Consider the following 20,000-nt stretch of genomic DNA (forward strand, 5'->3'; position numbering starts at 1 on the left):
TTAAATGTCGTTACTGTCACTTTTGATCAACTTAATGTGTCCTCTCTGAATAAAAGTAGTTTCCACACAAATATGAAGCTGTTTTCAACATTGATAATAATCATAAATATTTTTTTGAGCATCAAATCATCATATCAGAATGATTTCTGAAGGATCATGTGACACTGGTACCAGTTTATATTTCTGAAACACTCAGATGTTGAATATCATCCGCTGTTGCTGCATGCAGAAATGTCACACACACACTGCACACTGCAGAAATGTCACACACACTCACACTGCAGAAATAGTAGTATGGCATGTTTCAAAAAGTGATATATTAATATGCCAGCCTGAGTTTCCACACTTATTCAGTGTTTCCCGATGATGAATTTGAGGTGTTTGTGGCAAATGTCAAAGTCATTTACACACTAATAAATGATTAACGTGCAGAAAGAGTTTTTAAAACGGCGTGTGTTAATGATTAGTGCTTGTCTCTTCTTTCTCACACACACGTGTGTGTGTCGTTCAGAGGATGAAATAAATGCATGTAAAAGAGGAACTATTCTGTGTTTTCACATGTTCATGTTTCTTCAGTGTGTGTAATGTCGCTGTTTGAGCTCAGAGTTCTTCTGTATATCAGAGTCAGTGTTTCTGAACTCCTGAAACGCCTCCATTGTAGTCTTGAGTTTCTTCCGGGAACGAACACGTCACAATATTCCTCATTATAATAATTCATGCGCAGAATAAAGGGGCGGGGCCTGGTTGAGTTAGTTAGTAGTGTGTTAAACTGGTGGTTATGGTAAGAGCGGGACATTTCCCAAACACACTCGAAGCGCTCGACCAATCACAACACACTGCTCCAGCCGACCAATCAGAGCACAGTGTGCTTTTCAGAAGGAGGGGCTTCATAGAGACAGGAAGTAAACAGAGCGTTACTGACAGACTGGGAAGAGAGGAGCCGCAACAATGGAGAATATGAGGAAAATAATCAACATTCAAGCTGGAAAACCTGTTCTAGTAGAGACTAAAATATCAAGACTTAGAAAAAGAGCATAATTTGGGCTTTAAAATGGAGGCTGGAGACACACACACACACACACACACACACACACACACACACACACACACACACACACACGTGTGAGATGTGTTGTGATTGTAGCAGCAGATCAGACAGATTGAAGTCTTCTGTCTGTGTTTCTCCCATCTGGGGCTGAAAATCTCACTGTGTGTGTGTGTGTGTGTATGTGTGTGTGTGTGTGTACGTGTGTGTGTGTGTGTGTGTGTGTGTGTGTGTGTGTTTATGCATTATAGTGACACGTAGTCAGTTTAAAATCATCTTTTATATGAGTGTGTGTGTGTTTGTCAACAGTGTTTTGCTGAAGACAGAGAGAATTTGAGGAACTGTAGAGTAACAGCAGAAAAACACCACGTGAGTCTTCCATTAATACGCCTTATACAAACATGCATGACAGATCTCCTGTTTATGTGTTTTACATCAAATATGAATATTTATTCAAATATGTACATCAGTTTCATGACTATTGGAGTGTACATGAAGTAATTACCCGTTTAGAGCTATGTGATGTTATAATGTTTGTTATTCACTCACACACACACACACACACACACACACACACACACACACACACACACACACACACACACACACACACACACACGCTCAGACACACACACACACACACACACACACACACACACACACACACACACACACACACACACACACACACAAAGGAGCTACATTACACAATGTATTATATGTAATTAGCATAATTTGCAGAGACGAATATTAAATATTACATCATGATGAGTTTGTCCAGTAGTTTAAGTGACAAATCAGACAGATCTCAGCATGCTTTGCTGCTGTGCAACTAGACGTCATGTGTGTGTGTGTGTGTGTGTGTGTGTGTGTGTGTGTGTGTGTGTGTGTGTGTGTGTGTGTGTGTGTGTGTGTTGTGTGTGTTCTGATCTCGGTGTAAACGCACATCATGTGCTACTTCTTTCTTTCTTATGCTTTTTCTTTATTCAATTTTTACATTTATTTATATTTATTTCTTTTTTTTTTAAATGTATATATTTAATTTTTTTTCTCTTTTATTCTTTTTAAATGTATTTTTTATTTATTTATTTATTTGTTTTGTTTTTATTTGTTTATTTTATATTAGCCTATTTATTTGTTTATAATAACTTTTTACATTTAGTTTTATTTACTTGTTTCTTTTATTCTATATACTTGTTTTTTTTTTCTTTGTTTTTCGTTCTTTGTTTTTCATTTATTTGTATTTTCTTTCTTTTAATTTTTTTGTTTATTTATTTTTCTTTATTTTTTTCTTTGTATATATGTATATATTAGGGCTGTCAAATTTAGCGCGTTAATAACGCGTTAACGCAAAATCATATTAACGGCACTAATTTTTTTAACGGACGATTAACGCAGCGCGTATTTTCTGTTTGACCCGTGGCCCAAAACCTAGTTGGAGAAATGCAGATACACAGTGTTGCTAACTTAGCCACATTGCAGACCCCTTTAGCGATTTTTTTCCCTTCAACAAAGCGCCCAAACCTTATTTAGTTTCTGAGAATATACCGGTACCGCCGGTACTGCTCTCCCAGCACGCGCGCGCGCCTCTCTCTCTCTCGCTCTCTCTCTCTATCTCTCTCTCTCTCTCTCTCTCTCTCTCTCTCGCTCTCTGCGTCTCACGCGGAGGAGCAGCGCTTTAATTCAGTTAAACACAGATATTATGTTGCTTCTCTAATTTTACAAATATAGCCGAAATCAGAGCACGGATATTGTTTTTAGCTTATGTGTATTTGATTTCACCAGACGACGGCTCGATTATCAGAATTTTTGTGCAGATTAACGTCTTGGAAGGGAGAGCTGGTTATGTTTATTTGGTCGCGTTTCAGTCACCATTTCAAATTCATTCCGTTGTTTGACAACAGAAACAGTAAAATATACGTTTTATTGAGAATGTATTGAGAATTTAGCTTCATCAAAATGGGCACAGAGAGAGACAAACTACAATGTAATAATAAATGCTAAATGTACATTTAGCATTTTCAGAAGAGCTGCCCTGCATGTCATGCAAAAATCTAAACATGTTTGTGTTAGTAAATTGCTCAGTGCAAAGAAAGAGAAGTAATGGGAACCTGGTATTTCTTTTTTCTTTCTACATGTGTCTAATAGACATGAACAAGTTCTTTGAAAAACATCTATGACCTTTGAAACATGTCTCGTCTTCATGCTATATTGACTGGTTTCAATAATAAACATACATTTGCATAAAGCATCTATATTTATCAATGCCCACGTTGATTAGAGTATTACAAACTTGAAAAGTATTAATTTAAGGTATATTTAGAACAAATAAAAAATGTGCGATTAAATGCGATTAATCGCGAGTTAACTCATGACAACCATGCGATTAATCGCGATTAAAAAATTTAATCGATTGACAGCCCTAGTATATATACATGTATATGTGTATGTGAATTTTTTATTATATTTTTTTCTTTGTCTATCTTTCATTTGTTATTTTTATTTATTTCGTCTTCCTTTCTTTGAGAATATGTCTGTCTCTCATTCCTCTATAATCCCTCATTCCAGCATCTGTTCCGGCTGAATTAACTCTTTAGCTGGAGTCTGATTTGCATATTAACCCTGTTAATGCGGATCTGTCTTTGTTCTGTCAGTGACATCAGCGCGTGTGTCAGTAAATCCCGTCCTCAGTTCACCTTTATCATCGGGGATCATCGGGATCGAGTCCGAGCACGTCTCAGTGTTCCCTCCTCCTGCCAGGAAACTTCTCCTTTCTAACGTCCTGTTCTTTTGTTCACACGTAATGATTTAATTGCATCAACTTGCACTTGAAACCAAAATTAAACTGGTCCGTCGTTCAGAACCGACTCAAGTTGTTACTCGTCTTGGGAAATTCACATCAGTCCGCCAGAATCGCTCGATTTCCTCGGAAAAATAACAACCAGAATCTGTGTAATCCCACGAGTGCAGAGCCTTTATGGTGATATTATCTGATGACAAAGTGCTTTAATCTGAACTGAAACATTTTTTTTTCTTCAAATAGCAGCTAAACCATTAAACGAGCAACAATAAACAAAACACGATGCATTCTAAAGATTTTAGGGATTTAAGTGTCCGTCTCACATGCATCTGTTTTCCGTGATGCTTCTGTCAGTTGCTCTTATCAATAAGTCAATCATGTTTTCATAATTAATGGAATGGAGTTGGTCTGGTTTTGCAGGGCTTTAATCGTGCCGTATTGAACTTCTTGTGTTCCTGAAGTTTTGTGTTTTTTTTGTGTCCTGGAAAGAAACCATGGGCAGATCTCAGCTCATAAATTAACAGGGATGTGTTTGGAAAGGGCCGATTCGTTCGCACCTGTTCCTCATTACCCAGCCTCATCTGTCGCTCACACGCACTGTGATTGGTCGAGAGGAACTCAGCGTTTGGTTTAATCTCACAGTGGTAGTGCAGTTAGTGAGTCATTACAAGTGCTAGTGCTCATAGTGCTGTGATGGGAACAACTGGACCTCAGTGTTGACCCCAACAGCAGAACACCCTAGCAACTGCATAGCAACAACCTAAAACACTCAGAACACCCTAGCAACTGCATAGTAACAGCCTAAAACACTCAGAACACCCTAGCAACTGAATAGCAAAAGACTAAAATAGTCAAAACACCCTAGCAACTGCATAGCAACTGTCTAAAACACTCAGAATACCCTAGCAACTGCACAGCAACAGCCTAAAACACTCAGAACACCCTAGCAACTGCATAGCAACAGCCTAAAACACTCAGAACACCCTACCAACTGCATAGCAACTTTTCTAAAACACTCAGAACACCCTAGCAACTGCACAGAAACAGCCTAAAACACTCAGAACACCCTAGCAACTGCACAGAAACAGCCTAAAACACTCAGAATACCCTAGCAACTGCACAGCAACGCCTAAAATACTCAGAACAACCTAGCAACTGCATAGCAACAACCTAAAACACTCAGAATACCCTAACAACTGCACAGCAACAGCCTAAAACACTCAGAATACCCTAACAACTGCATAGCAACAGTCTAAAACACTCATAACACCCTAGCAACTGCACAGCAACAGCCTAAAACACTCAGAATACCCTAACAACTGCATAGCAACAGTCTAAAACACTCAGAATACCCTAACAACTGCATAGCAACAGTCTAAAATACTCAGAACACCCTAGCAACTGAATAGCAACAACCTAAAACATTCAGAACACCTTAGTGACTGCATAGCAACAGCCTAAAATGCTCGAAAACTCCCTAGCAACTGCATAGCAACAGCCTAAATCTCTCAGAACACCTTAGTGACTGCAAAGCAACAGCCTAAAATGCTTGAAAACACCCTAACAACTCCATAGGTACAGCCTAAAACTTTTGAAAACACCCTAGCAATTCCATAGCAACAGCCTAAAACACTCAGAACACCCTAAGTGAAATTGAAATGTTCCCAGTGTTCCTTACGAGGGCAAAACAAAGTTGTGGTGTGTGTGTGTGTGTGTGTGTGTGTGTGTGTGTGTGTGACCTTCTGCCTCTCCCTGTGGGCGTCTCTTGGCTCTGGATGAGTCTTGGCTCTCTGAGAGGTTTATTTGCTGTGTCTGACCTCTCGTCTCGTGTCTCTGGGCGCCGGGTTTCCTTCAGATGACTTTCTCTGGACTCACCATCACATTCAGATTCATCAAATATGGATTATACAATATTGACCTTATTAATATATTTAAAAAAAATAGTAAGGTCATGTTATAAGACTCTTCAGTTCGGCACCAGTTGTTTGTGGTAAAATCACTAGGTTTATTGTTTAATTGAACTATTCCCAGGTGTCTGAATTCTGTTTTTCCATGCGATCGTTGCATCTAAAGCGTGTCCGTCTGAGCGCTGGCGGGTGATGGTGGTGTGTGTGTGTGTGTGTGTGTGTGTGTGTGTGTGTGTGTGTGTGTGTGTGTGTGGTGTGTGTTTGCGAGCCGACAGCTGGCAGTGAGGGCCGCGGGAGCCCGGCGGGGTCGTCCGGACCTCATTTCCAAACGCACTGTAAACAAAAGGTTAAAGAGGGTTCAGATGCGCTGCATTAACAGATGCTCGTCGGCTCAGTCCTCATTACATCACCGCTATGTGACAAAACATCATTCAAACATTAGTCAAAGATTTTGTAAGCATGTTGCGTAGTTGTGCATTGAGTCGGCTGTTTTATTTGTGATAATAACGCAATGAAACATGACAATTTTTGTCCGTGCTGAAATACAAAGGAATTATGAACGCATGCAAAAACAAAAGAGAACCAATGAAATATTAATAACTTTTAATTTTTTTATGCATTGTTTTGTAGCTGTGGTTTGCCAAATAAGTCGAGTTTAGAGTTTTGGTCTTCCTCATTTTTATACATTTAAAACAAATATGAAATATTTTCCTAATATTTTGATGTTTAATTGAACTTGTAGTGTCATTAAACATAAATATCCCCTCCAGACGTCACTGCTGTAGATGCCCTCATGATTTTCTCCATAACCTCAGTCTTTTATCTTAATATTTTTCCCTTTTTGCTGATGTTTTCAATATTGCTTTATAGAGTATCACAGTTCAGTCTGAAAGAAAAACAAATGTCTTACTCTAAATTTGAACTGATCATTATTAGTATTAATCATTTAATTTAAGATGCATCATTTAATAAAAGAATAATGCAATGAAAAAAAAAGAAAATGTCTACAAAGAAATTATGAACACATGCAAAAAAATTGGCCATTTTTGCCAAATCTGTCAGATATAGATGATTTGATTTTGAAGATGCATCATTTCTTAATATCTTTGATTCTTCAACATTAAGAATCAGTGATAATGTGAAATAATGCATCTTATTGATTACTGATCTATATTAATTGATCATTTGATCATTGTTTTGTTTATTTCGATCAGTTTTTAGAGTTTCTGAAGTGATATTTCCCTCTTGTATACCATCAGTTCTTGTGCTTTGAGGCGTGATGGTCACTCCACTGATGTGTGCGCATGTCTCCCTCTGGTGGAGGAAACACACACTGCATCAATGCATCTTTTCAGGAATGATTCTGCAGAAATAATAATTATTTTAGGATTGATGTTCAGTTTATAAACTTTCAGTGAGAATTTTCACACAAGTAATGTTTTCTCTGTTGGTTTTCAGACGTGGCCTCCTGAGGTTTCATGCGTTTATTTTCTTCTCTTTCCTTGTGTTTTAGTTGTATATCTCCAGATCTGCTGCAGTGCATCGTGGGAAACATCTCCGGCTTGTAAGGACTGTGTTTACGGGAGCAGGACTCGCTGGGAAAGGACGTCTGGAGAAACTGAACCAACTGAGTGACAAACTGACCAACGGGATGCCAGGAATGAGTGCGCAGGAATCCAGCACGGTAAACACACACACACACACACACACACCTCTCAACAACACGGATGAATATCGACTGCACTCGCAATCCGATGTGAACGAGAGTTGAATTCAAACAACTTTTTTTAAGAATGATTATTGACTAAATAAACTGGAAACAGAAGGTCAGAAGGTCAGCGCTGCAGGAAATCATTATACACACTTATGATATATTGGAGCTTCAGTTTTAGTTCAGGTTTATTTTATTTCAATTAACGGAAATACATTTTTCCCATGGTTTAGTTAACTATAAAAGTTTCCTAATTACAAATATTTTGTCAGTTTTCGCTAACTACTGCTTAAAATATGATACATTTACATTACAAGAAATACATTTAAATATTGAACATTAAAAAGAAGGCTAACACTTTACAGTAAGGTTTTATTTGTTTATTTCAGTGTGTGTGTGTGTGTGTGTGTGTGTGTGTGTGTGTGTGTGTGTGTGTGTATGAGGGAGACTGTTTGTGAGTGTGTGTGTGTGTGTGTGTGTGTGTGTGTGTGTGTGTGTGTGTGTGTGTGTGTGTGTGTGTGTGTCTTTTGATATGTATTTGTTTAAACGGCTCCAGATGTTGCTAATGTTGAGCGCTGGATCTGACGGAGCATCTGTCCGCTCACCTGGAGCTTCACACACACTCACACACACTCTTCTTCTCCTCCGTCGTGTCTCGTTCTCAGTCGCCATGTGTTGTCATTCAGGGCTTTTGCTCACATTCTGTTGTTTCGCTCTTTTCTCCAGAGATTTTGACGTTGCCTTTTGATGTTGGACGAACATTTGTGGGTTTTATTGCTGATGAATTAGATTCGATAAACCCGAGGTGCATTTCTGTCAGGACCACCATCATCAAAGACGAATGACAATTAGCATACAGTTAGGATTGGCGGTATGGTTCTGTTCTGGGCAGCCTAGCGTGGATAAGAGCGGCAATAACCCCCCTTAGGGTGAACAGAACAGAACCAACATCAATGTATTGTAGATATCATTAAAGGGGCGGTTTAATGCCCTTTACACAAGATGTAAAATAAATATCAGATGTCCCCAGAGTGTGTGTGTGTGAAGTTTTAGCTCAAAATACCCCACAGGTATTTTTATATAGCATGTTAAAGTTTACTATTTGAGGGTGAGCAAAAACATCCCGTTTTGTGTCTGTCCCTTTAAATGCAAATGAGCTGCTGCTCCTGGCGCAGGGGGCGGAGCTTCAACAGCTTGTGTCCCTTTACCTCACACACACACGCATTGAACATTTCAAAAACTTTTAGCCTTTTATGTTCAAACCGGAGTCAGACAATGATGGAGAGACTCAAGAAGAAGTGACAACATGTAGAAGCAACAGGACATTTCTGAACGGTTAGTTGATGAATTTATGAAGCTTATGTGTAGTTATCTTCTAGTCACTGATTAGCATATTCTGTCATGATAATCTATAAATTGTGTTCAGGGGGCGGGGTTAATGTAAATTCTAGGGTTGGTGATGTCACTAACCCGGGAGGAATGTGGTGTAGTCTCTACCAGCCGTTTGTTGTAGTCCTTAAAAAGCGATTTCTGTAAAAGCAAATATCTCCCTTTGCTCTGAACTTTGAGCGTTGTAACTTTGCAGATGTTGTTTATGATCAAACAGCAACATTACACGCTAACTAAAGTTAGAAAAGTGAAATCATAATCAACCACCCCTTTAATTTAAATATTTTATAGTACATATATACAGTGTTATAAATGCATTACTAGTAGTTTGTGCAAGTCAATCATCACTAGTGCTGCAACCTTTAGTTAGTGTTAGAAACTAAAAACACTTTACTTACAGCCTGTATATATAATGAATTATGTTTAATATATTGTATGATTTCATGAATAATTGTAAGCACTATTATACTTATCTATTCATTGTTACACCTTTAAAACATTAAAACACACGACAAACAATTTCAGATGTAACGAGGAATGCATTTTAACTTGAGCTGCAATTATTTATAATGCAATATAATGTACAATATGAATACTTTTATAATGCATGAAACACAAAGGCTTTAAGTGTTATTAAAACTCTTTAGTAACCACATGGCAACCACTCACAACACCCTAGCAACGTAAAATAGATGCTAAAACTACACATTCTGGCAACCATCCATGATTTTCTGTGACATTTGCCACTCATATTTTCATATTAATGTATAAATGTAGTTTTATCGTGTGAATTGAAGAGCTCAGACGCAGTGAGTGTGAATTTGAGCGCAGGATCACAGTAAACTGGGTCAGAGCGCATCCTCGATCCAGCACCATATGTTACTCCACCAGACCCTGAGGGAAACACACACACACACACACACACACACACACACACACACACTCAAACATACACACATGCACACACTCTTACACGCACGCACACACGCACGCACGCACGCACACACACACACACACACACACACACACACAAAGCATTATAGCATTAAGAAAATTAAGCCTACTGTTGGACAATTATGTTTTTTATTGTATTTTAATGACAATTAAACATTCCCCCATCATCACATATATAATTGTTTTCTTTTTCTCTTTTGAAATAATTAACCAGACATGTTTTTCTTTAGATTAAAAAAAATGATATAAATGTTAATAATAGGTATATTTGCAAAATAGGCTTAATTAGATTTTTTTTATTCTATGGTGAAATGTTATAAAAAATGTTTTTCATAATTACTGTAATAAGACCTAAATGCAAATACAATAATAAAAAAAAAAACACGTAAAAAACATAAGCCTAAAATAGGATTAATTTCTTTATACATAGTTATTGTGTTTTTCTTTTGGTTTGGGTGTAAAACATGACCTGAGATTCGCCCGTACAGATGTTGAGTTCCTGTCTCTGTGTGTGTGTGTGTGTGTGTGTGTGTGTGTGTGTGTGTGTGTGTGTGAGAATGAGGCCGATGTGAAGGTACGACGGACAGCCGGTCACTCTCACGCCTCTGTCACCTGACCTCATTTCCATACTAAACCCCGCCTCCTGGGATTTCAGGGAGTTTATTTCAGCAAACGTGTCGCATCTTCATAACGTTAATCATCTCTGTCATATTCATAAATGCCAGGCTGTCACAGGCTTATATGATGTCATTTATTTCAATTTACTGCTCCGAAACACAGACGCAGCCTCGTCTCAGGGGACGTCCTGCCGAATGAAATCGTATTTGGTGGAAATTAATCACATTAAATCGTAGATTAAGCGATAATCCTCCGCGAGCTCTTAAACACTGTAAGTGATTGGCGTCGTCGCTGACCCGGGATACGCTCGGCCCGTTACCCGGAGATCAGTGCAGCGTCCCCGGGGAAGAGCGCTAGGCCAGTCCCTGGATTAGGCCTTAAAATCGCCCACCGGACCCTCATTTACATAATTACACTTTAATTACGTGAAATATTGCGTGATGGTGGTAACTCCAGTATTCTGAGCACATGTTTATCTGAGATTGTGTGTCGTGTTTACAGAGGACCGGCTGTTTGGGATTTTATTATTTTAACCCTTTAAAGCCTGATATATGAGATAATCGAATTTATTTTTTTTTAAATGGAAAAGTGTTTTTTTTGCATCATATTTTATACATCAAGCTCAATAAATAGCTCGATTTTATCCAGAGGCCCAAACTGAGCCAAAAATATGCTTTTTTGTTCATATCCTGATTTGTATGGGAAAAAAGCAAGATGAAATTCTGATGCTTGTAATATAAATCAATCAGATCTTTATAATAGCATAGCAGATACTTGTCATGTAAATATCAATATCTGCCAATAATATGAGTTAGTAAGATGATATTTAATGCTTTTTTATGATCAAAGCTCTAGTTTTGAAACTTATATTGCAATGCAATAAAATGATTGAGAGATGAACTAATAGACAGTGTTAATCAGATCACGTTGATCATTTAGAGGCTGTCGCTGTAACTGTGATAGAGAGGATTTAAAGGGTTAAGAACGGGATTGTAAAAGAGCCGCTATGAGAATCAGAGCTTATATAATCTGATTTATCGCCTCTCGTTTTCCCTGATCCTCTAAAGCTCAAAGTAACATGTCAGAACGCAATTACATTTGTCCGGACCAGTGGCTTATGAACTCACTGTTCACATGAGCGTATCTGATCCAACACCACTGAACCTTTACAGAACTACACACACACACACACACACACACACACACACACACACTCACTCACTCACACACACACACACTCACTCACTCACACACACACACACACACACACACACACACACTCGCTCGCACGCACGCACGCACACACACACACACACACTCACACACTCACTCACACACACGCACACACAAACACACACACACACACACTCTCACACTCACTCTCACACTCACTCTCATTTACACACTCACACATACACTCTCATTCTCTCACACACACACACACACACACACACACACACTCACTCACTCACTCACACACACACTCACTCACACACACGCACACACACACTCTCACACTCACTCTCACACTCACTCTCATTTACACACTCACACATACACTCTCATTCTCACACACACACACACACACTCACTCACTCACTCACTCACTCACACACACACTCACTCACACACACGCACACACACACTCACACTCACTCTCATTTACACACTCACACATACACTCTCATTCTCACACACACACACACACACACACACACACACACACACACACACACACACACACACGCACACACACTCTCTCTCTCTCTCACTAACTCACTGTCTCTCACACACACTCACACACTTATTACTTCCTTGTAACCCCCATAATACCATCACATATCCAAACTACCTAAATCTCTTCTGCTGTTTCCTTCATCTGCGGGTCAGAGTGTGTGTGAGCGTGACCTCTGACCTCATGAGTGACAGATGTGGCGTGATGGTAGTCGACAGCGACAGCCAATGACAGGCCAGTGTGATGCGTGCATGTGATGCTAATGTCATGTGATCACCCGGGACGCAGTGTGTCGGAGTGAGAAGTGGACGCCTTTACACATCAGTGTGTGTGTGTGTGTGTGTGTGTGTGTGTGTGTGTGTGTGTGTGTGTGTGTGTGTGTGTGTGTGTGTGTGTGTGTGTGTGTGTGTGTCCTCACACTCCTCATGCTGTCTGTACTCAATAGTGAGCAAGATTACAACTAGTGTCTCCGATCATGAATGTAGCCGTATGCAATGACTCATAGATGTTATTTTATAATTTAAATAAAACATATATATTCTAAATATATATATTTATATAAAAATTACGTAAAAAAGAGATAGTTTTCCAAAAGAGAAGGCCTCACTTTTAATTACTTTACATTAAATGAAATAATGCTTTCTCACTATTTCGTGTGGATTTTCAAACTAAGCGTTCATGCATGATTTGTGGTGTAATATTTCCCACAATCCCTTGCACAACAGAAGACTGAAACTCCCAAAGTATGAAGCTACCTCATACTAAACTGTGCTCTTTGCTCATATTTACATGCTAGCAAATAATCTCCAAAAAATTGGAGGAATGTTTATCAGAATAATGGAAAGAATGAAAATATGATTCATTTGTTCAGTTTTCCGTCTGGGTGAAACTGTGTTTCGTGACTCAATCGCATCTGTTCTGTTCTGTCGTAATACGGACACGATTGCCGTTAGATGGGAGATTCGTGCGTTTTCCTTTGGGAATATAACGGTTGCAAAACTCGGGTGGGAATGTTTCTTCAGAACGGCAGATGCAATCGAGTGTGTGTGTGTTTCTTAGGGAACAGAGAGGAAAGATGTCTCTAAACACAACACAAACAGTTCAAATCGAGCGTCTAAAGGGAAGAGTCTCACGCTGGAGGACGAGGACTGGAGCTGGGCGGCCAATAAGAAGACGGCGTTTAACTCCGGATCCAATCTGACACGATCGGGAAGCGTTAAGGATCTCATTTACAGGTTCGATGGATCACTCACTACACGCTCTCTCGGGTCGCTGAAGGTCAAAGGTCAAGACGCGAGCAGACGCGATACCGGGAAAATGAGACATGAAAGCAAAGAAAGAGGGAAGAACCAGATCCCGGTGTCATCCGGAGAAATACCAGATCCCAAATTACAAGAAACCTCAGAGCAGAAACGTCCCATCACAGAGAAGAAGAAGGAGGAAGATCAGATTAAACATGCTAAAGATGACAAACACAACACTAAAGATGACAAACACAACACTAAAGAACTCAAGCAACAAAAGCCCAGGACAGAGAGTCCGGATGCTCCTGTTCCAGGTCCGGTAAGTCCGGGATCGGATCCGATCGCTCGCAGTCGTCAGTCGCTCTGCTTCACTGCGAATCTCCACTCGCCTCACATCAGCCTGTCAATCATCCTCCACTCGCCTCACATCCACCTGTCAATCATCCGTTTGATTTCCAGCTGCACGCTTCATCAATCAGCTCTGATACTAATCAATCCCACACACTCGTCCTGATGTTCCAGAGCGTTTGTCTGCGCATGAGCAGTGTTGTTCCAGTGGAATTTAGAAATGATTATAGGTTTTACTAATCGTTTTTATTTTTATATTTCCCTTTTTATTTATATTATTTTAGATTTATAAAAATATTATTTTATTATTTTATTTTATTTTTTGAAATTAAATTTTTTAATTTAAAATAATTTAATTTAAAATTAAAATTACAATTTTTTTTTACTTCTATTTATTTATATTTATATTTAATTTAAATTTATTTTACTTTATTTTTTAATTGCATTTTTTTAATTATTATTATTATTATTATTATTATATATTTTTTTTAATTCATATAAAAAAAAGTAATAATTATTTTTTTTTCTAAATTTTTCTGCGCATGAGCGCTTTAGATGTGCATGTCTGTGTTTGTTGCGTGTCAGTGTTTGTAACTACACAACATGCGTCTGATCTTGACTTGATTGAATAAGGTTCTGGAACCCCAGCTCTATCGTCACTCTCTCTCTCTCTCTCTCTCTCTCTCTTACCCAGCATTCCAACGGCTGCAACGGGGAGAAGCAGCACAGCAGTCCTCCGTCTGAAGACGAACCCTCCACCCCTAAAGCCCGGCCCAACCCCAAATACCAGCTGTTCCTGGGGTCCAACGGCTCCGTGGGCTCCAACGGGACCAACGGGAACCTCACGAGGATCAGCTCAGCCATGCGGGGGTCCATGGAGTCGCTGTCGTCCCGGGACTGGGACAGCATGTCCGACAGGGTGAGTGTCCGCTAAAAAATATAGAAATAAAATGTAAAAATAAAAATGATGTAAATAAAAGAAAAATTATAGATATTAATTATAATTCATTCAATATTAATTAATTAATTAATTAATTAATTAATTATGATAACTATAATCTCAATGATACTAAAATAACAGAAACGAATGCATTAGCTACTTTTGCGGTACAAAACTTCCAGAACTGTTTAAAAAAATAAAATGATAATATTGATAATGATATAATATATTGCAATGAATATAAATAATGAATAATAATTTAAAAAATATATATATTTTTTTTAATGAAATTTTTTGAAAAATATAAAATTAACTATTAATAATAAAAATATATTAATTTTTTTTTTTTTTTTTTTTTTTTTGCTGTGTGGTGTGTTTGTTCTGCCAGCATCGTTTGAATATAACATGTTAATTTTAAAAGGAGCAATTTTGTTTTATTTTAAATACCTATTTTACATCAATTATAAGAAATGATTCCTTTTTATGATACTATTATATGCATTATGTCGTCCATTTAAAAAGCGACATGCTGCTTTACCTGATACTGATACTGAGTAGGCGTTTACAGTAGTCGTTTACATTAGTCATTTACAGTTGGTGTTTAGAGTATGCGTTTATAGTAGACGTTTACAGTAGGCGTTTACAGTAGGCGTTTACAGCAGTCATTTACAGTTGGCGTTTAGAGTAGACGTTTACAGTAGTCATTTACAGTAGGTGTTTACAGTAGTCATTTACAGTAGGCATTTACAGTAGTCATTTACCGTAGGCGTTTACACTAGACAGTTACAGTAGGCGTTTACAGTAGTCATTTACAGTTGCCGTTTACAGTAGGCATTTGCAGTAGACAGTTAGCGTAGGCGTTTACAGTAGTCGTTTACAGTAGACGTTTACAGTAGTTATTTACAGTAGGCGTTTACAGTAGGCGTTTGCATTAGGCATTTACAGTAGTCATGTACAGTAGGCATTTACAGTAGTCATGTACATTAATCATTTACAGTAGACGTTTACAGTGGGTGTTTAGAGTAGTCATTTTCAGTAGTCATTCACAGTAGACGATTACAGAAGTCATTTACAGTAGGCATTTACATAGTCATGTACAGTAGGCATTTACAGTAGTCATTTACAGTAGCCATGCACAGTTGTCATTTACAGTAGGCGTTTACAGTAGGCACTTACAGTAGTCATTTACAGTAGCCATGTACAGTTGTCATTTACAGTAGCCGTTTACAGTAGTCATTTACAGTTGGCGTTTAGAGGATGCGTTTATAGTAGATGTTTACAGTAGTCATTTACAGTATGTGTTTACAGTAGACAGTTACAGTAGTAATTTACAGTAGGCATTTACAGTAGTCATGTACATTAATCATTTACAGTAGACGTTTACAGTGGGTGTTTAGAGTAGTCATTTTCAGTAGTCATTCACAGTAGACGATTACAGAAGTCATTTACAGTAGGCATTTACATAGGCATGTACAGTAGGCATTTACAGTAGTCATTTACAGTAGCCATGCACAGTTGTCATTTACAGTAGGCGTTTACAGTAGGCACTTACAGTAGTCATTTACAGTAGCCATGTACAGTTGTCATTTACAGTAGCCGTTTACAGTAGTCATTTACAGTTGGCGTTTAGAGGATGCGTTTATAGTAGATGTTTACAGTAGTCATTTACAGTATGCGTTTACAGTAGACAGTTACAGTAGTAATTTACAGTAGGCGTTTACAGTAGACAGTTACAGTAGGCGTTTACATTAGGCGTTTACATTAGGCATTTACAGTAGTCATGTACAGTAGTCATGTACAGTAGACGTTTACAGTAGGCGTTTAGAGCAGTCATTCACAGTAGCCATGCACAGTAGACGTTTACAGTGGGTGTTTACAGAAGTCATTTACAGTGGGCATTTACATAGGCATGTACAGTAGGCGTTTACAGTAGTCATGTACAGTAGGTGTTTGCATTAGGCATTTTACCGTAGCTTTGTACAGTAGTCATTTACAGTAGCCATGTACAGTTGTCATTTACAGTAGCCATGTACAGTTGTCATTTACAGTAGCCATTTACAGTAGTCATTTGCAGTAGCCATTTACAGTAGCCATGTACAGTTGTCATTTACAGTAGGTGTTTACAGTAGTCATTTGCAGTAATGCCTCTGTGTTCCTCCAGATGGGCGGCTTTGACAGTCCTCCCAGAGTTTTCAACAGTCCATATTCGACGCTGTCGTTGGACTACAATCCCATCAGCAGAATGGCAGATTTTAAGGTAAATAAGTCACATTCTGTGTTTGTGTATGAGTGTGTGTCCCTCTAGTGGACAGAACATGTACTTCAGCTCCATCCGTGTGTAAATGAACACCTAAAGTGTCACATAAATACTTAAATGTCTTCAACAATGATTATCCGCTTCTTTTATAATTATTATAGCTCTTGTGACTTCATATTAATCCAGACTACACGAGATAAAACTTCATCTGTCACACTGCAGGACTTGACTTTTGTGTTTGTATCAGACACAGGAAGTGATGTCACCAGGCGTCTCTGAGATTAACCTCTTTGGTCTGAACCGAAGCGTGAGTCCCGTTACGAGTCCGGCGCTCAGTCACCGCTCGCGCATCGGCTACGACAGTCTGACGCGCAGACGAGACGTGAGCGTGAGTTTATTCCTCAGCAAACCATAACCTTCCTTTACTGTCGAATGAGGATTATTAATAAAACCACCCTAAAACATGTCAATATAGTTTTTATGAAATTGTTGGGAAAAAAATATATAAATATATAGATAGATATATAATTATTGTTAAAATAATATAATAATAACATAATTATTTTAATTACAATTATTTTAATACATTATGCATACATACATACACACACATATATATATATATTACAAATTTTTAAAGTTTAGTAAAAAAATTATAGATTTATATATATATACATATATATATATATATATATGTGTGTGTGTGTGTAATTTAAATAGAATAATACAAAATACATATATATTAATTATAATTCTATACTAAGAATTTGATATATATATAATTTAAATAATATAATAAAATATTTATATTAACTATAGTAATACATTATGCACACATACATACACACACACACACACACACATACACACACACACACACACACACAAATATATATATAATAAATATTTAATTAATTTATGTAATGGTAATATATGTATATTTAATGTAATTAAATAAATGTATAAAACATTTTTAAATTATAGATTTAAATGAATTATATATATGTGTGTGTATATTAAATAAAATAATACAATAACTAATTAAATATTCAATATATATATAAAGATAATATATGTATATATACATGTTATTAAATAAATTACTATTTAAAATAAAATTATATATTTAAATTAAGTATAATTCTATATATATATATATATATATATATATATATATGAATATATGAAATAAATACATTTATATTTTATAATTTTACAATTATGTATATATATATTAATTTCAATGTATAATTAAAAGTTTAAAATTAAACTTACATTTTATTTATATTTATATGTATATATAGTTATTATAAAGTTATTATTCAATATAGCCATAAATTGGTGTTTTACTGACACTTTGTGTTTAACTATAACTAAGTAAAAAATTAAAAGTATTTGAACTGTTGTTCTCCAGAAGGCGACGCCGGGTCAACTCATGCAGCGAAACAACCAGCCGAACAAGCGTGATTACGTGCAGGAGTTGACCAATCAGCTGGACGACTGTCGCAGGGTCAGTGTCAAACACACACTCTCCACAGCCACACACACACCTGTGTTCTTCTGTTGTTCTCCAGAGGTTTCTGTCCACTGGCAATCATTCAGAAAAACTGAAATGTTTTGCTCAGTGTTTTGTTGAGATCAATCCAGTGTCTGTATAGACATGCATGAGCTGGAAACACTTTACAATAAGTTTTACAATGGTTCTCTGCTGTCAGTAAGAGAAAAATCCTCAAGTTTTTCCACAGAATTCATGCAGAAAATGTAGATTATCTTTAACGTGTGTTGATGCATGTGCTCCAGAGGAACCAGTTCCTGGAGGCGGAGAGCGTCGAGCTGGAGAAGGAGAGGAATCAGATCCGCTTCGAGATGCGAGGACTTCTGGTGAACAATGAAGATCTTCTGCGGACCAACACTCAGATGCAGGGAGAGACCAACCGGCTGAGAGAGAGGATCGTGGAGTTAGAGAGCAACAACAACGTGATGCAGGAGCGCTTCAAAAAGATGGAGGTACAGTTCGTTTTCTCCATAAGGACACGGATTTTTAATGATAACGTATAAACCTGTAAAGACTGTGAGCTGTGAGGTTGCTAATCAATGGTGTTTGCTTCTGTTGAACCAGTTAGCCTGCATTATTTCAACTTATTCTTAAAATAATCGTGTTTAACAGCGGAATTCCTGGTGAAGAACTACATTACCCATAATGCTGTGCTGAAAATTCCACCAATCAGAGAGTCGAAACTAGAGCTTGTTAGCTCCGCCCACTCCCATGAATGCAAATGACGCAATGGAGTCGCTATAAGTAGTTTTATATTCCTCCATCATTTTTTATTTGATTAAGTCATTCGCAGTGCATCATGGGATTGTAGTTCTTTCCCTCACTAAAGATGTTCAGTTCACAGTCTGTTTTGCTTTGGTTCATGGCGTCTTTTTTTTAAATCCCAATGGGAGAAATGAATGGAGAAAAGTGAGCGGACACTAATGCACTCTAGAGCCGTGATCAGGTGATGGAGATGATTGACAGGTGTGTGTGTGTGTGTAGAACGAGCTGAAGGAGGCACGTGAGGTGATGGTGGAAGCAAACACTCAAGAATACGCCTTCAACTTTCTGCAACAGACGCTCAAGAACAAAATACAAGACACAGAGGTGTGTACGACACAAACACACACACTCTCTTAATGTCATCATTATTACTATTTCTTTTTAAATGCTAGTGTACATAATGATATATTCATGGCAGGGTTGTTTTAGTTAAAACTAAAATCATCATGAAAAATAATTGAAATAAAATAAATGTGTTTTATTTTAGCTAGTTGTATTTTATTGTGTGTGTGTTAGTCCTGAGTCTGATCTTCCGTGTGTGTGTGTGTGTGTGTCTGTAGGAAGCTCTGGAGAAACAAACACAACACGCTCAGAGTGTGTCTGAGAAACTGTGGCTGACTGAGCGCAGTCTGGAGGAGCTGGAGCTCGAGAAGGAGAACAAGACCAAGAAAGCTCTCGAACTCGGCAATACTGTTTTCAGACTGGAGACGGAGGTACACACACACACACACA

The 20,000-nt window shown here is 37.8% G+C and overlaps 1 protein-coding gene across 4 annotated transcripts in view; it reads left to right on the forward strand.

Annotated features, from left to right (window-relative positions):
• The window catches only part of LOC308705084 (uncharacterized protein), a 48,681-nt gene that overhangs the window by 15,093 nt on the left and 13,588 nt on the right, over nt 1-20,000 (forward strand). Inside the window, exons 2-11 of one of the 4 annotated variants that reach the window (XM_081389914.1) lie at nt 1,355-1,414; nt 7,266-7,436; nt 13,219-13,722; nt 14,446-14,670; nt 16,853-16,948; nt 17,196-17,336; nt 18,363-18,458; nt 18,749-18,955; nt 19,488-19,592; nt 19,829-19,981. In XM_081389914.1, the coding sequence (XP_081246040.1) occupies nt 7,404-7,436; nt 13,219-13,722; nt 14,446-14,670; nt 16,853-16,948; nt 17,196-17,336; nt 18,363-18,458; nt 18,749-18,955; nt 19,488-19,592; nt 19,829-19,981 (1,560 nt within the window). In that variant the 5' untranslated portion in view covers nt 1,355-1,414; nt 7,266-7,403. The remainder of the gene's footprint in view (nt 1-1,354; nt 1,415-7,265; nt 7,437-13,218; nt 13,723-14,445; nt 14,671-16,852; nt 16,949-17,195; nt 17,337-18,362; nt 18,459-18,748; nt 18,956-19,487; nt 19,593-19,828; nt 19,982-20,000) is intronic. The other 3 variants (XM_081389915.1, XM_081389917.1, XM_081389916.1) reach the window with 3 other exon arrangements.

Source organism: Scardinius erythrophthalmus (genome assembly GCF_964197995.2).
Source record: "Scardinius erythrophthalmus genome assembly, chromosome: 17".
In the NCBI taxonomy this organism is placed as follows: domain Eukaryota; kingdom Metazoa; phylum Chordata; class Actinopteri; order Cypriniformes; family Leuciscidae; genus Scardinius; species Scardinius erythrophthalmus.